The 17,773-nt window shown below is 42.6% G+C and overlaps 1 protein-coding gene across 2 annotated transcripts; it reads left to right on the forward strand.

Annotated features, from left to right (window-relative positions):
• Positions 1-4,408: 4,408 nt before the first annotated feature.
• On the forward strand, positions 4,409-17,294 carry pls1 (plastin 1 (I isoform)). Of its 2 annotated transcripts, none has more exons than XM_085391057.1 (17): positions 4,409-4,837; positions 8,937-9,273; positions 9,579-9,669; positions 11,129-11,289; positions 11,375-11,504; positions 12,432-12,564; positions 12,995-13,076; positions 13,808-13,973; positions 14,454-14,596; positions 14,673-14,768; positions 14,939-15,134; positions 15,394-15,472; positions 15,890-16,004; positions 16,100-16,233; positions 16,366-16,489; positions 16,567-16,700; positions 16,796-17,294. In XM_085391057.1, the coding sequence occupies exons 3-17, from the start codon at positions 9,600-9,602 to the stop codon at positions 16,932-16,934; spliced, it is 1,902 nt and encodes a 633-aa protein (XP_085247183.1). In that variant the 5' UTR covers positions 4,409-4,837; positions 8,937-9,273; positions 9,579-9,599; the 3' UTR covers positions 16,935-17,294. The 2 variants fall into 2 exon arrangements, with proteins under 2 accessions (XP_085247183.1, XP_085247184.1); XM_085391058.1 differs by having other exon boundaries at positions 8,937-9,262.
• Positions 17,295-17,773: the final 479 nt, after the last annotated feature.

The following is a 17,773-nucleotide window of genomic DNA, read 5'->3' on the forward strand; positions in this document are numbered from 1 at the left end:
GTGGCTTCTATCTCCTCCTTTGGCCAGCCTATTACCCCAGCAGGGTACCTGATCACGGGCAGGGCGTACGTGTTGATGGCCCGGATCTTGTTCTTACCATTCAGCTGACTCCTCAGGACTTGCCTGACCCTCTGCAGGTACTTGGTGGTTGCAGCCTTTCTAGCGGCCTCTTCATGGTTCCCATTTGCCTGCGGGATCCCCAGGTACTTGTAACTGTCCTCTATGTCTGCAATGTTGCCTTCTGGTAGTTCAATCCCCTCAGTTCTGACTACCTTCCCTCTCTTTGTTACCATCCGACTACACTTCTCCAGTCCGAACGACATTCCAATGTCATTGCTGTATAGCCTGGTAGTGTGGATCAGTGAATCGATGTCTCGTTCACTCTTGGCATACAGCTTGATGTCATCCATGTACAGGAGGTGGCTGACAACTGCTCCGTTCCGTAGTCGGTATCCGTAGCCAGTCTTGTTAATGATCTCACTGAGGGGGTTCAGGCCTATGCAGAACAGCAGTGGGGACAGAGCATCTCCTTGGTAGATCCCGCACTTGATGGTGACTTGTGCTATGGGCTTGGAGTTGGCCTCTAGTGTTGTACGCCACATCCCCATTGAGTTCCTGATGAAGGCTCTTAGGGTCCCATTGATCTTGTACAATTCTAGGCATTCCAGTATCCAGCTGTGGGGCATTGAGTCATAGGCCTTCTTGTAATCAATCCAGGCAGTGCACAGGTTGGTCAGTCTGGTCTTGCAGTCTCGGCTGACTGTTCTGTCTACCAGTAGCTGGTGTTTTGCGCCTCTGGTATTCTTGCCAATTCCTTTCTGTGTCCCACTCATGTATTGACCCATGTGCCTGTTCATCTTAGCCGATATGATGCCTGACAGGAGCTTCCATGTAGTACTGAGGCAGGTTATTGGTCGGTAGTTGGAGGGGACCGGTCCCTTCTTGGGGTCCTTGGGGATCAGGACCGTCCGACCTTCGGTTAACCATTCCGGGTGTCTCTCATTAACTAGCAGCTGGTTCATTTGTGCTGCCAGACGCTCGTGGAGTGCAGTCAGCTTCTTTAGCCAGTAGGCGTGAACCATGTCGGGCCCTGGTGCTGTCCAACTCTTCATACTGGAGACCCTTTCTTGGATATCTGCCACTGTGATGGTTACTGGACCCTGTTCAGGGAGGTCGCTGTGGTCTGCCCTCAGATCCACTAGCCACTGAGCATTGCCGTTATGGGTTGCGTCCTTCTCCCATATGCTCTTCCAGTATTGCTCCGTCTCCAGCCTTGGTGGTGCTGTTCTCTTATTATTGTTCCCTTGCCACTGAGAGTACACCTTTGCTGGTTCTGTGGAGAACAGCTGGTTTATTCTCCTGCCTTCTATCTCTCTGGTGTACCTCCTCAAGCGGCTGGCCAAGGCTGTGAGTCTTTGCTTGGCAGTTTCCAAGGCCTCAGGTATGGACAGCTTGCTGTATTTCTTAGGCACCTTATTCGTCGCACCTTTCTGCAACTCCGTTAGTTGGCTAACCTCTCTCCGTGCTACTTTGATCTTGCCCTCTAGCCTCCTTCTCCATGGAGGGTACTGCCCCTTGTGGCTGTTCAACTTGTAGCCAAGCATCTCACTGATCACTGCTGCCGTATTGTAGATCAGCTTGTTAGTGTCGGTAATCGTGGTTGTAGGTATTGCCCGTAGTGCTGCATTAACATCATCTAGCAGACCTTCTGAGGGTACTTCACGTAATCTTGGTAACCGGCTACGGGGGATCCAGGTTTCAAGCTTGGCCATGATCCTATTTTTCAGGTCAGTTCCTCTCGCACTCAACGATCCTTCTCCTATCACACTTGGGGCTATGTACCCAATCTCGGGTGGGGGTGATGATATCTCCCCCCTGACCTGGCGTCCTGACTCCTCCTTGCCGTAGCATTTGTGTTGTACCTCGTCAATCTCTAGCTGTGAGAGCAGTCCCTTCTTTCGAATGTTGGAACACTGAGCTACTAGTTGTTTCGCCGTCATTGTGGATGTTGGGTATCGAAGAATCCATAGGTCCCTCATCCTATTCATGTAGCCCCTTCCGCCGGGGTTACTTGCGTAGTAGCATTCCAACAACGCCCTGTTTTCGTCCCTTGCCCACCGATGCCTTCTTGTTCCAGTAGCCCACTTTTCGTCAGGGTGCCCTGGTTCCTCAACACCTGACGCGGACCTTGTTGATCCGGGCGACGTCCGAGCCGGCATGCCTTCATATTTATCTGTCTCGCTCATGTCTGCGGTAGGCTTGCTTAGCATAGGGGGTCTAGCCTTAGGACCCTTACTGGATACAGACGCCCCAGGCAGGAATCGAACTTGCGATCCTCTGTTCCAAAGGCGTGTAGTCTAACCACTACGCTATCCAGCTGCTTTGCTGGATAGCGTAGTGGTTAGACTACTTTGCTTTGCATATATATATATATATATATATATATATATATATATATATATATATATATATATATATATATATATATATATATATATACACATACTCCAATGTTGTCAGGGCTAATCATGCCTGATTGAACAAATTGACTCTTAAGTACATTTTGGTGATAATAGTTTCCAACACACAGCTTTTACAGGAAAGAATATCTGCAGTAATCTTACCTTTGCAGGAAAATGATCTGGTGATTTATATAATTCAAGGACACAGGGTAGTAACACAACCTAATTTAGGCTAAACTTTAATTTTCCTTACAGTCCTGACTACAATCCAGATTTTGTTCGAGGCCTAATAAGCCTTAGAGTGTCAGAAATGACCTTCGCTATATTTGTCCATCTTTCCAACAAAAACAGGGAGATCCTTTGTACTTCAGCTGCTAAGTAGTTGAGTGTCAGATGTCAGATCATTAAGACTGAAGCAGCACTGCCTCACCGTGGTAACACATCCTCATTACAATGGAACAAAGCATGAAAGGCTCAAACGCACACCTTTAATGGCGCTACTACTGTAAAATGAACAAAGTAAAGTTTCTGTCTGTTTTGATGCAATACATGTCTGCAATACATTCAATAAACATAAGTAACTGTCTCTTCTTTGTACTGGCGTTTGGGTGTTTTTCTAAATTTCCTTTATTCTTGAGTGCTTGAAAAAAAGACAGCTGGACAGATTTTTGGCTGATGAAGACCGTCCACCTCCCTTTCACCTTCTAAGAAGCTTCTTCATTTCTAAAAACAGCTGATGCAGAGTCTCAGGCATTAGTGCAGTTGGCCCTTTAGAGGTGGTCCTGAGGGTTGTTGACCCACAACTAAGCACATGAGCTGTAACATGAGCCAAAGCCTTAAAACAAGTGTGGGTCAGTGACCCCCAGGACATTATCCTAGTCAGGTACAAAATGCATTCGAATGAAACTGATAGGAGGCTTAAAATATTGTTCTAAGCATGAAATACGCTGTGTGTTTCACTTGATTCTGTTTTCATGCTGGGCTTCAGTTCAAGCACCAGTAGCAGTGAACAGACCATTTAGAAAATATCCACTTAAATAACTATTTCAAGCTTTGATCAGTATGTGTTTTGCCCCACTTTAATTAAAAAACTGTTTCTGTGTACAAGAGACAATTATGGGGAGAATGGTTGCTCTAATATGTCATATAATAGTCACACAAGTCAGTAAGCTGTCTCATTAGTGATACTTTCACAGCAACACATAAAAGTTAGTTACATTAACTATTATGAGCTAATAGTCCAAACATGTAAGAGTGCAGAATGTTGACTGCCAATGCACTAATTACTGAAGGGACATTTTCAAAATTTGGCCAAAGGGACTGAACTTGTTTGATATACACATTAACATGTGATAGATTGGCAACTATTTAAAAGAAAATGATGACAAATGATTAGACTAAGTCTACAAAAAGTGAGATTTGAATCTTTTAGTATTCTGATGAGCAAAAAATCTGGATTTTTATTGGATGTTGTCATGCCTGCATTCTGTGTAACAAATGAAAGTTTGATGATCTTTAAGAATTTGGGGCCTTAAAATCAAGTAATAATACACACGTAGCTCTTAATATCATTAGCAAAACAATAACAGCTGCTAAAGTAAAAGCAGCCTATAAGCCGCATGCTCAAATAATGCAAATAATTTGAATTTTAAATGTACCCTGTATTATAACTCCAAGCTATTTGAGTCTCTCTGTGTACTTTTGTATATCTGTGTGGCTTTTACTTGGTTCACCTTTTTGTGTATGTGCTTTTAGATAAAGTGAATAATGCAGGAGGCCCTTGAGAAAGTCTTTGATGGCTGGTACACTTTTACACTACCAACTAAACCAATACAGCAGCTCATACGTCAGCAGCTGACAGAGGAGTGCTTACCTGAGAGTAACCGGAGAGCACATCAGAGTCACCGAGTGAAAACAGGCCGATCAAGTGTCAGAGGAAGAAAAGACTCAAAGGGGAAACAGAATGATGGACTCCTTGGTCTGTGTGGATGCAGGGAGTAAATACTGTATCTTAGTGATCAGAGATAAAAATGCATTTAGTTCATCTTAGTCAAGAAGGGAAGATTTGTACAAACTTGTCTTTGTTCTGCCTGATTATGACACCGTATAAGTCTTTTTGACTGATACGATGGGAGAAATGGTAGAAGAACAAGCTCAGAGGTAAACAAAGAGAAAAGGAGAGAAGGAAAGTTTTTTTAAAAAAAAGGTTGCAAGGACAGAACGAAAAGGGTTAATAAAAAAAACAGAGGGTGAAAAAAAGTGGTGTGGAAAGGAGAACACGGAAGAAAGGAGTACAGAACTGACCCTCAGCAAGCTGATTTTCAACTCTGGCTTTGCTCAGGATCTTAAGCCCTTCAGCCTGCATGGGACTGGGAGTAAGCTCATTATTTTTGGTCTTTTCTCACATTATAATTACAATATGCGACAACATTCTCAAGTAGTAGTCTCAAGTGAATTTTACTGTTAAAGAAGTGCAATTATCTCCAACACTAGGCTCATTTGAAATGTGAAGCGAGGAACATGTTTTTAAAAATTTGCAAGTGACTGAAAACTTTTGTAAAGCTAAAAAAGCACCTAGTTGAACATGATCATTAAGACTGTTCGAGTCTCACTGTTTGAGAATCTTAAAACGGTTCCCTGTATAAGTTGTGGACGTCACTGCAAGGGATCCGAATCCTTTGTCAGTGAAAACAGTTCGGGGCTAAATCAAAAGTGATCCAGAATCAGTGCAGACTTCACTGAGCTGGGTCGTTTGACCTCTGACTAAATATTGGTGCTTCTTGAGGTTAAAGACACGATTAATCCTGAATGATATTTGGAGCAACATTTGCTGTTATCCAGTTATCTTGGTCAGACAATCATTTTCTCACCCAGTGAGAGTCAGGGTGCTAAACTGGCCTACATGTATAGTCCAGACTGATAAACCAGTGGAAATATGGGGTAAGCTCAGAAAAACAGAAAAAACTGAGCCCAGCTGAAATCATGAAGCAAGTAACAGTGGGAAGATTTGGCTTTCAGAACGCTTACAGTGTTGGTAGCACGATAAACACCTGTCCCAACTTTTTTGAAATGTCCTTTGACAAGACAATTAATTTTCTCAGTTTTAATGTAATGTATTTTGCAAATTATTTCATTCTTTTTTATATGTCATTTTTACACAGTGTCTCGGGATGAAAAAACATTGACTGGACTATAGCAGGTTAAATTTCACAAATTCTGCAGCAATTTATTAATATATAAAAAAGAAAGCAGAGATCTAAAAAGATATAGATAACGATAAAGGTGGAATAAAGTTGGAATGAGGAGGAGGTAGCAGTGTTGTTGTGACATGGACCATTTTAATCTAGGTGATGCAGTTGGCTCCGTGCCTCAGGTTACAAGGCATTGTGTGGCAATGAAGCAAGCTGTGCGAGCCTCATGTTTTAAACATGTCTAACTTAAATGCTAAACGTGATCCTGCCTCCTTAAAAAACAGCTGCAAATGCAAAATATAGTCAACATTAGGCACACATGTTTCAAATTCTTTTCTTTTTAAACATGTGTTACAATTCAGTTCATTGTGTGGTTTCATGCTTGGTGGCTTTGTAAAATAGCCTTTGGTAATAAATATGCTGATTTGTGCAGCTGTTTCAATGTGACTAAATTTAATGTTTATCTCCTCCTTGAATCGCTGCCTTATTGTGGTGGAGGGGTTTGTGTGTCCCAGGGATCCCAGGGGCAATGTTGTCTGGGGGCTTTTGCCCCCTGGTAGGGTCTCCCATGGCAAATTGGTCCTGGGTGAGGGACCAGACAAAGAGCGATTCAGAAGACCCTAATGAAAAGAACATCGAGGGAACAGTTTACCTTGCCCGGGATAGGGTTACCGGGGCCCCGCCCTGGAGCCAGGCCCGGGGAGGGTGCCCGAGGGCGAGCGTCTGGTGGCCGGGCCTTAGTCCATGGGGCCCGGCCAGGCACAGCCCGAAGAGGAGACATGGGCCCATCCTCCCGCAGGAAGCGCCATAGGGGTCGGGTGCATTGTGTGCCGGGTGGCGGCCAGGAGCGGAGGCCCTGGCGGAATGACCCCCGGCTGCCAAGACTGGCAATAGGGACATGGAATGTCACCTCTCTGGTGGGGAAGGAGCCTGAGTTAGTGCATGAGGTTGAGAGAAACCGGCTAGATATAGTCGGGCTCACCTCTACGCATGGCTTGGGCTCTGGAACCAGTCTCCTGGAGAGGGGTTGGACTCTGTCTCAGTCTGGAGTTGCCCCTGGTGAGAGGCGGTGGGCGGTGGTGGGTATTCTATTATCCCCTCGGCTTGCTGCCGGTACGTTGGGGTTTTTCCCGGCGCCTTAGGGTCGGGGAACGGGTCCTGACTGTCATCTGCGCTTATGCGCCGAGTGGCAGTTCGGTGCTGGAAGGTGCTCCACCTGGAGACTCTGTTGTCCTGCTGGGAGACCTCAATGCTCACGTGGGTAACGACAGCGAGACCTGGAGACGTGATTGGGAGGAACGGCCTCTCTGATCTGAACCCGAGTGGTGTTTTGTTATTGGACTTCTGTGCAAATCACAGTTTGGCCATAACAAACACCTTGTTCGAACATAAGAGTGTCCATAAATGCACGTGGCACCAGGACGCTCTAGGCCATAGGTCGATGATCGATTTTGTAATCGTATCACCAGACCTGCGACCATATGTTCTGGACACTCGGGTAAAGAGAGGGGCTGAGCTGTCAACTGATCACCACCTGGTGGTGAGTTGGATCAGGTGGCGGGGGAGGACGCTGGACAGACCTGATGCACCTAAACGCGTAGTGAGGGTGTGCTGGGAACGTCTAGCAGAGGCCCCAGTCCGCGAGATCTTCAACGCACACCTCCGGCAGAGCTTCAACAGCATTCCGAGGGAGACTGGGGACATTGAGTCCAAATGGACCATGTTCAGCGTCTCCATTGCCGAAGCTGCTGCATTGAGCTGTGGCCGCAAGGTGGTTGGTGCCTGCCGTGGTGGTAATCCCCGAACCAAATGGTGGACACCAGAGGTGAAGGGAGACACCAGGCTGAAGAAGGAGTCCTATCGGGCTTGGTTAGCCTGTGGGACTCCGGAGGCAGCCAACAGGTATCGACAGGCCAAGCGGAATGCGGCTCGGGCAGTGGCTGAAGCAAAAACTCGGGTGTGGGAGGAGTTCGGAGAGACCATGGAAAAAGACTTTCGGACTGCCTCGAAGAGATTCTGGCAAACCGTCAGGCGTCTCAGGAGGGGAAAGCGGTGCTCTACCTGCACTGTGTATAGTGCTGGCGGAGCGCTGCTGACTTCGACTGAGAAAATTGTCAGGCGGTGGAAGGAATACTTCGAGGACCTCCTTAGTCCCACTGACACATCTTCCGAGGAGGAAGCAGAGTCTGGGGATGAGGGGAATGTCCCGCCAATTTCCGGGGGCGAGGTCACTGAGGCAGTTAAACAATTCCTTGGTGGCAGAGCCCCTGGTGTTGATGAGGTCCACCCCGAGTTCCTGAAGGCTGATGAGAGTGATGTTGGGCTCTTCTGGTTGACACGCCTCTGCAATGTTGCGTGGAGATCAGGGGCAGTACCCGTGGACTGGCAGACCGGGGTGGTGGTCCCCATCTTTAAGAAGGGGACGCTGAGGTGGTTCGGGCATCTGACAAGGATGCCCCCTGGGCGCCTACTGGGTGAGGTGTTCCAGGCATGTCCTACCGGGAGGAGGCCCCGGGGCAGACCCAGGACACGCTGGAGAGATTATATCTCTCGGCTGGCCTGGGAACGCCTTGGTGTTCCCCCGGATAGGCTGGGGGAGGTGGCTGGGGAGAGGGAGGTCTGGGCCTCTTTGCTTAGGCTGCTGCCCCCACGACCCGGCCTTGGATAAAGCGGATGAAGATGGATGGATGGATGGATGGATAACTAAAAATTATATACTATCCTACAACTAATGGCTGCTTATTAACCAAAGCATTAAAAAGTTAAATGTTTATTTTTAGTGATGTGAGCCACAATGGTAGCAGTCATAGTTTAGGCATAGCTGCTAAAAAAAAAGGCCAGCCAGCAATGTGTGAAAGATAAAATAAAACAGAGCTTCCAAGTTATTAAAAGTACTTGATATCACTCTAATCTGATCAATAAACTGAAGATGAAAAGTCCAAAGTATAAAAGCAACAAGTCATGGTTTTGCAAGGTGTGCGCCACATTATCTCTGTACTAGGATGAGCTGAAATGCTGGGCAACTGTGCCTGCATAAAGCCAAGCTAACTGTTTGCCCATGCGTCCTTTCTTCGTGCTTCATGCTACATTAAAAGTCTTGTGAATTGAGACTGGTATTCAATTTTATTCAGGTAATTTAAGCATGCTTATCTATCACTAAGCAAACGTCAGCTCTAACAGAGAAGTCAGGGTAAAAAAAAAAAGTAATATTTCTATTGTCAAACTGCAGGCTGTGCATTTGGTAAACATTTATTTATATATGCATGTGTTTACCTTTTTTCAGCTTCCACTACTCTGGGATGCACTGTAAGACAGGTGTGCGTTGACTGCAAATCAATGGCCCAGAAGGGGCAAACATTTGAGCTTCCACGACAGAGAATAACAGGATGAGGTGTTAAATGTTAACTGTCAGAAGACGCTTGTCTCAGGGTCCAGGCAGGCCAAAGGTCCATCGTGTGCCTCCACCTACTGACTCCTCCTAAAAGACATAATCAGCTCTCCGGTGACTCTACGATCCAGCTTCCTCTCTGTTCCGGTTTGAAACCTTGCAGAGCTCTGGAAGACTAGAGAGGCTTACTGCTCGAGACTCGACTGAGAGGGGAAACATAGGTAATGTGAAGGTAATTGTCCTTGACTTGTCTCACTTTGCCTTTTTAGTCCCTTAAGCAAAGACTCGGAGATTAATGAGGAATCTTTAACGTATTTTGGATGCTGATATAGTTATGGTTTGGACAAAGAGAGATGTTAGTTCAAATGAAACCTACTTTTTAAAAATTTAGATTTAAAGTGTATAGTAATTATATGTCTTTGCAGTAATAAAGTGTTACAGCTCTCGTGTTAAGTTGTCAGGTTGATCAGACTTTGTGTCCGTTGCTGAAAACTGCCCTTGTTGTGTGTGTTTTGGGGTGGTGGGCGTGTATTTCAGGTGCACAAAGCTGCAGCTACTATGGACAGTCACATTATACAGATTTCCCGAGATGACTTGGAAGATCTAAAAGAAGCCTTCAACAAAATCGGTCAGTTTCGCACAGAGCCACGAACATGCATACACAAACACACAAACACAACACACACGCAAACTCTAACATGACCCTATAAAGGTACTGACAGTAATTCTGAACAAAGTAAGTGTCAAGGCTCGGCTGTGTGGCAGGCAGGAGGAGGACCCAAACGCAAAACTCAGACACGGGGATGAACTCAAAATCACAGCTTTAATGCTGGAATGGCAGAACATAGGAAATACAAAACTAAACTGGGAAAAGTAAACTAACATACGCAGAGAGACACAGGGAGATCCACACAACATGAGGGACGACGTCACGCTGAACAGAGGGAGACGCAGACAGAAATACACAGAGGGTTAACGAGGAAAGTGGGAACACACGGGGAACACAGGTGACACTGATAATCATGACGAGACAGGGTGGGGTGAACTGAACATGACATGTGCGGGCGTGAGAGTCACAAAGTAAACAGGAAGTGCACAGAGGTTCAGACAGGAGGAGAGAGAGCACGAGTAGAACACCAACGTAACAGGCAGGGGAGACACGGAATAAACACGAAAGGGGACGAGGGCTCATAAATACATAGAGGGCACACAGGGGGAAGAGAGAGCACGGGGAGAACTTAGACATAATGGGCAGGGGAAGCATGGAATAAAACATAAGGAGAGAGGAGGGCTCACAGATACACAGAGGGGCACACAGGGGGTAAGAGCCATGAAGGGAGAACACTTAGGGAACAACACAACAGGGCAACTCAGAAAACATGGCCTAAGCAAGGAACAAAATACAAACATACAAGGAAACTAAGAACACTGGGCCAACATGGCCCAGAACCATGACAGTAAGAGTTTTACTGCCATCATAAAATAAAAGACTCTTATGTAAGCCAGTTTTACTGCTTGTGTTGTACTTGTGTTTCACGTGTAATAAACGGTGCCAAATTTTATCAGTAACAATCACAGCTGCAGAGTTGCAAAGATCTTGATAATAATGAGTGGTGTAACAAAACAGACATTATCTTCCCATTTCTGCATGGCATAAAAATATCAAGCACAAAGGACAACAGGTCAAAGGCATCAAACAGCAATTTGGAGCAATTTAAAAATTATTTCTAACACCGTTCATCCTGGTCAAAGTTCATCTCTGACACTCATGTTTCTTGGAACCTTGAATGTCTGAACAAAACGCGAGAGAAATCCATCCAGTAGCTCCTTAGTTTTGACATCATCAGTGAAAACAACAAGCACCCATAAAGTGCCACAAATAGTTTTTGCCTCATTTTAGTAACAAACCAGAAGCCCAGGGGCCACTGACATGCAGCCCCAGTGCAATGAAATTTGTCCACATGAAACAATAAAGTTTAGAATCTATAGAAAAGAAAGTTTACAATAATAAACTTGTAATATGAATCTTTATTCTTAATGAAGGAAATGATTTGCCGTTTTTGTATTTTCTGTGTCTCTGTGTCCAGATATTGATAACAGCGGCTATGTGAGTGAATGGGAGCTTCAGGAGCTGTTCAAAGAGGCAAGCTTCTCCCTTCCAGGCTACAAGGTGCGAGAGATCGTCGAGACCTTCATTGCTGGAGATACAAACAAAGATGGAAAGATCAGCTTTGAGGAATTTGTCTCTGTAAGTTTTGGTACAGCCTGGGAGTAAATACACAAGTTTACACACCCGATTAGACATGAAGTAATGCATCATGTTTTGCTTTCAGATCTACCAAGACCTGAAGAGTAGACAGATCAGCGAGACATTTAAAAAAATTGTGTCACGGAGGGATGGGATTCGTTCTTTTGGAGGAACATCAGGAATCTCTAGCGAGGGAACCCAGCATTCCTACGCTGGTGAGGGACAGCAAGCTCTGTGTGTGTTTGCGTGCTTGTGCGTGTCCGTGTGTGTTAGTGAGGAATTTTATCGCACCGGTGAACGATTTTTGTGTGCATGATTAGCTCCAGCTTGTAAAGCAAAGATGTTACTAAAAGCAAATACCTCAAATCTTAAATGACACCAACTGCTCTTCTGAAGGATATATTATATTATATTATATTATATTATATTATATTATATTATATTATATTATATTATATTATATTATATTATATTATATTATATTATATTATATTATATTATATTACTGATGAAATCTCATTTTAGGGCCGTGTGAGCAGGTCTTTAAATCCACTTATAAGATATCCTTAATTGATCCTTAATTTAAAAGAATTATATAAAACATAATATATCAGTTATTACTGGATAAAAGGGTTTATAAATGTTAGCAACTGGACCTAATTTACTAGGAATTTATTTTCACTATACGGATTATTTAATTTTTATTTATAGCTATTCTGTATCTCAAACCCTTGGTTAGTTAGTTAGTTAAATACAGCATATCAAAACAAAAACAAAAAAACTAAAGAGGAAGTCCTTGAAAAAAATTGAATTTTTGGCTGTAATGTAGATTATTAAATGAATTATAATTTAATGTAACAGCATGATAATGTTTATTTGAGGTGGCACAAAACAACTGTAGGCTTCCCTTCGATTTTCCTAGCTGTTTAATTATTATTTTTTGTCTATTAAATATCAGATAATAGTGGAAAAGGCTTCCCTGAGGCCTGTAGAGAGTTAATAGTCCATCTTTGTGATTTAACCATTCAATCTAACACCATAATTTATTATAATAAACATCATAAACAGTCTACTAACCAGCTGAGCAGCTAATTGTTTACGCTCCTACATTACTTACTGCAGAAATTTATATGTGTGTTTAGATGAGGAGAAGGTGGCTTTTGTAAATTGGATCAACAAATCTTTGGCAAAAGATCCAGACTGCCAACATCTGCTGCCCATGGACCCTGATGATGAAAGCCTCTTTACCTCTGTCCGTGATGGAATCCTCTTATGGTATTAACACAAGCTCATGCACACAGGCAACCAAGAATAAGCGCCTCTATAAACATTTTTATTTTGCACTTTTATGTTGTAGCAAAGGTTAAAAGAGAAACGGTGTAATCTTGTTTTACTATTGTTTTATAGTGTTTCAGAGCGCCTTCCTGTTCACATTTTCTCAGTGGGTTTCTCTTTATTTTACACTTGTCTGCACAAGTATTTTACACTTGTCTTTATTTTACACTTTCACAGACGAAAGATAGCAAGTGAACTATCAGATGGCAGTCATAAACAGTAAATGCTGGATATAAAAAGGGGGAACTGGGAGCACTACAGGGTCAGGAATCAAACTTGTGACTACCCAGTGCCCAAATCTGGGTATCTTAGACTAGATTCAGAATCAATTCATTCTTTTACTTGTTTAAAAAACAAAAATCTCTTTCAGCAAGATGATCAACCATTCTCAGCCAGACACGATTGATGAAAGAGTCATCAACACTAGGAAACCCTCTACCTTTCATATGAGAGTAAGTAGCAGTTCTTAGTGAGTGGGTAAATACATATATTCATATCACCAATCCATGTTATTTGCAAAGAAAAAAATAGCTGCACAATTTCTGCCAAATTTTAGCTGAGAGCATCTGTAAAACTATATCATCAGCTTGTTAACTAAATGCGGACTCAGGTTGCCAGATTCTGTGCAGACTAAAAGAGTCTGCTGTTGTTTTTTTTATAAGAGGCCAGCTTATGACCTTTGCTGCACCTAAAAAGTAAAAAGAAAGAAGAAGGTAGTAAAGGGAAATTCTCATTTAAGACACGACTACTTTAAAAGACCTGAATGTATTCGGTTAGATGTACTGTAGCTGGCACATGATAAGTCCTCTACTGAACATATGGATGTCAACTGAGATGACGATAGGTAGTAAATGTGTTATTGTGTTATTCTGAATATACTGATTCTCCCGGAATGTTGGACTTTGCAAAAAAGCCTGTAATATATTAACTTTTTACTGCATCGTCCTCTTCTTTTTCTTCTGCTGTGTTATATCTCATGAACACTTCTTCCTGGATGATATTTGTCCATCAGCAGTTCCATTTTCAGCTTCTGCTGATTTCTGCTTAGTTTCTTATTATTTGCAGGGTTCAATCTGTAGTCTTTATTTTCGCTGAGCTTTTAAAACAACAGAAACACTGCTGTATGACATGAGAGTGTTTCAGACTTTGAATTAAAAAATCTTGATGCAACGTGTGTTTGTAGGAGAATCTGGTCTTGGCCCTGAATTCAGCCTCAGCTATCGGGTGCACGGTGGTGAGCATGGATGCCCATGACTTGATGGCTGGAAAGCCCCACCTGGTTCTGGGATTGCTCTGGCAGGTTATCAAGATTGGCCTCTTCGCTGACATAGAAATCAGCAGGAACGAAGGTCAGCGCACACCTGCATGCAAACACACAACTTCACTTTTACAGCGCTCACCAATATGTGATGTAGTTCATGCAGGAGAGGTTTGAAATGTAAAGGTTTAGGCAAAACAGTGGAGCTTGTTAGGTTAAAACTGTATAACAGAGTGCCCATAACAGTGTTCATGATTATGTTTCTTTTCTCTAAGCATTCTGTAAGCATTTGGTGCTTTATTTGATTTTATTTTTATATGTCATATTATATTATCTGTAATCATACAGCCTCTAGGTACAAAAATATGTTACAAATTTTTGATTTTTTTGTGCTTTTTTTGTAACAAATTAGTGAATTCTTTTGCGCGTCTTCTTTACTTTGACCAGCATAACCACAACTGTATTACTTTTAATTGAGAGTATCTTGCTGCTTCTAGGTAAAAATGCAGTTTTTTATTAATTTCCTCTTTCTTGCTTTAACAGTTGATTAACTGCTGTTATGTGTTTTCAGGTCTGATTGCCCTCCTAGCAGATGGAGAATCACTGGAGCACCTAATGTCTCTCTCCCCTGACGAGCTGCTGCTCCGCTGGGTCAACTATCATCTACGCAACGCTGGAACGGAAACAATCAGCAACTTCAGCGAAGACATCAAGGTACCGTGCAGAATAAATACACACACACGTGAATACAGAGTCATCAGTAACCTCATCTTGTACTCTCCCACCGAAGGACTCACGGGCCTATTTCCACCTGATGGATCAGATCACTTCCTGTGAGGAGGATGAATTCCAAATGAGGATAAAAATTGACATGAGCGGTCTCAATGTGAGCCACAAACTTTTCACATAACAATGAGAAACTAATAAATAAAGCTAAATGTAAAGATAAACATTTCTGTTTGTCATTTTAACCTGTTTTCTTCACATTCTCATATTTACATAGCGTCTATACCGTTCTTCTATGCATACATGTCTCTGTGTGTGTTTGTTGTGAAGGAGTGGGATTTGGAGAAAAGGGCGGAGCTGATGCTGCAGCAGGCAGCCAGACTGGAATGCAGGCAGTTTGTTACTCCTCATGATGTCACATCTGGAAACAGCAAACTGAACATGGCCTTTGTGGCCAACCTGTTCAACATGCACCCCGGTCTGCAGAAGCTTCTGATGAACGGAGGCGATTTAGAGCACATAGAGAGTGAGATACATCCACCACTACATCTTGGCCTTACAATTACACGACAGAGTCATAAAATGCTGAAATGTACAGTACATAGAGGCATATTAGCCATAAAATGAGCATGGAGAAAACAGACGTAATGCTATGCTAGTTATACATGCCATAGACCAATAATAAGCCAGAGATGATAATAGGTGCTTGAGTTTGTGGCAGACGTCCAGACTATAGATGAAGTCAACTGTATGATAACATGTATGATGTCTTCATATCATTCTAGGGGAGACCAGAGAAGAAAAAACATTTCGCAACTGGATGAACTCTCTGGGTGTTTCTCCACATGTGCACCATCTTTACCAGTATGTCATCAGTTATAAATAATCATGTTGACCATATCAGTTATTTAGGGTGAATGGAGCTGTAAATCAAGATCACGGCTTCATTTAATGAGGGTGAGAATGGATTAGCATGTGTCCTCATTTATCATTTCACTGAAGACTCCACAAGAGTAAGATATGGGCTTAGATATCCTAAATTTTAACGCTTTCCTCATGCAGACAGCATTGAAAATAATAAATCCCTTATTTAATTATAAGTGTAATTATTACTATTTGTTAGCTTTAAAGCACAGTAAAACATGAACTCCCCCTAAGGCTGCTAAAAGTCCATATTTCAACAAAAATAGAGATGACATGCTCTAAGTGTTCTCAGAGGTGGTCTTTTTTTTCCTTCTTCTTCTATTGAAATCCATTATCTGTGTCATTGTTTTTATCCAGTGACCTGTGTGACGGCTTGGTGATTCTGCAGCTTTATGATAAGGTCAATGTGTTTGTGAACTGGAAGAAAGTCAACCGCCCTCCTTATCCTGCTCTGGGGGCCAACATGAAGAAGGTACTAGACGCTAACAAGCAGAGCTGTCACAATGACAGGAAAAGCACAGCAGTGGGAAATATGAGAGATGTTTTTTTTTTTTCCCTGTATCCCAGCTGGAAAACTGTAACTATGCTGTGGAGCTGGGCAGGGATGTCGCCCGCTTCTCCCTGGTTGGAATTGGAGGAGTAAATCTAAACGAGGGGAGTCGTGTACACACCTTAGGGCTGGTCTGGCAGCTGATGAGGAGGTATGTGCACGCAGAGCTGCAGGATGTTTTGCTTGCTGTAGTATATTGTTTGGTGAAAACAGATAGTCCATGCTTTGGCGACTGCTGCTCCTTGTATAGTTTCAGTTACCTGTACTTCTTACAATCCGCCAGGTACACAATTCAAGTTTTGTCTGATTTGGGTGATGGAGAGAGGGTGGTAGATCAAATCATCCTGGACTGGGTCAACAAGATGCTGAGTCAGAATAGAAAGGACACACAAATCACCAGCTTCAAGGTGTGTATCTTTGTTTGTGAAATGGTATGATATCAAAAGACTGTGTGCTTTAAACCCCTTTTTCCTGTTTTCTGCAGGACAAGCTGATCAGCACCAGCCTGCCAGTGATTGACCTGATTGATGTAATTGCTCCGGGGATGGTCAAGTTCCCCGTGGTGGCAAGAGGAGAAAATGGAGTGCTGAAGAAAGATGATAAAATCAACAATGCCAAGTAAGAAAAAAAAAAGTTTTTAAACTCCCAACCTCTTTGGATTTTTCGCTCTTTTCTAATTTCCTTACTCCTCTCTCCTTTTTTGCTGCTCTTAGGTATGCAATTTCATTGGCTCGTAAGATTGGCGCTCGTGTCTACGCTCTGCCTGATGATTTGGTGGAGGTCAACCCCAAGATGGTGATGACTGTGTTTGCCTGCCTCATGGGGCATGGTATGAAGAAAGCCAAAAACTGAAGTAGGCACAAACAACACTGAATGAAGATGGAAAAATATATTTGTATTTTACTTTTAAAAATTTTCTTTAAGTTTTAACCTTGCCGTGCGTACAAAACAAAAACAGTCTAGCATTCTCTATTATTCGTTTGCAAGAAAAGAAAGCTGTAAATCTTTTTCCATCAATAAAGATTATTTTTTTTATACGTGATTTTATGGAAGATTGTTCTTTGCTTTAATAAACTTAACCAATTCTATTTACTTCTTCTGCAATATGAGCCAGAGATCCGGCAGAAGAAAAAGCAGAATTATACACACATCTGTTCTGTCAAATACATTTTATGTCTGTAAATGTTGTGCATTGAATATTGCTATTTAATTAATAAAGAGAATCTATCAAATGTACAAAGTACCTGTGAATTTTTTCTGTATCAAAACACAAGTAAAGAGCAAATTGGATATAACATGTATATTCAGAAGTGCATGAAATATAATTGAATCAAAAGCCATTAAAAGCAAAAATCTGGCTTTTCTACATAGCTTCTAAAATGAGCATAACTAAAAACTTTAAGGTTAAAAATATTTGAAAGATGGGAGGTGACAATAAACTGACATTACTTGATATTTATTTATTTACTTATTACCCATTTTCAAATATGTTTCAGTCTCCCCTTTAGATAGGGGGAAGCATCTTATACATCTTAAGTGTTTTTAAAAAGCTGCATGGTGAATAAAGGGACTGAAACACTTGTGTTTCTCTTGTTCTGTTGTAGTTTCTTTACCTTACAATATAAAGTGTTTTAATGTGTCTTTTGTTGTGACTTTGTACTATATAAATGCCATTTAACTGATTTAAGGAA

Source organism: Rhamphochromis longiceps, linkage group LG19 (assembly GCF_057381845.1).
Source record: "Rhamphochromis longiceps isolate RC_006_pf linkage group LG19, R_longiceps_female_GT1.1, whole genome shotgun sequence".
NCBI classification, from domain to species: Eukaryota; Metazoa; Chordata; class Actinopteri; order Cichliformes; family Cichlidae; genus Rhamphochromis; species Rhamphochromis longiceps.

Excerpts from the sequence above, each read along its gene's own strand:
- pls1 (XM_085391057.1), top strand. The coding sequence starts at position 9,600 with ATGGACAGTCACATTATACAGATTTCCCGAGATGACTTGGAAGATCTA. Across the intron at positions 11,290-11,374 it reads GCTTTGAGGAATTTGTCTCT|ATCTACCAAGACCTGAAGAG; the intron begins GTAAGTTTTGGT and ends TTTTGCTTTCAG. Across the intron at positions 13,077-13,807 it reads CCTCTACCTTTCATATGAGA|GAGAATCTGGTCTTGGCCCT; the intron begins GTAAGTAGCAGT and ends GTGTGTTTGTAG.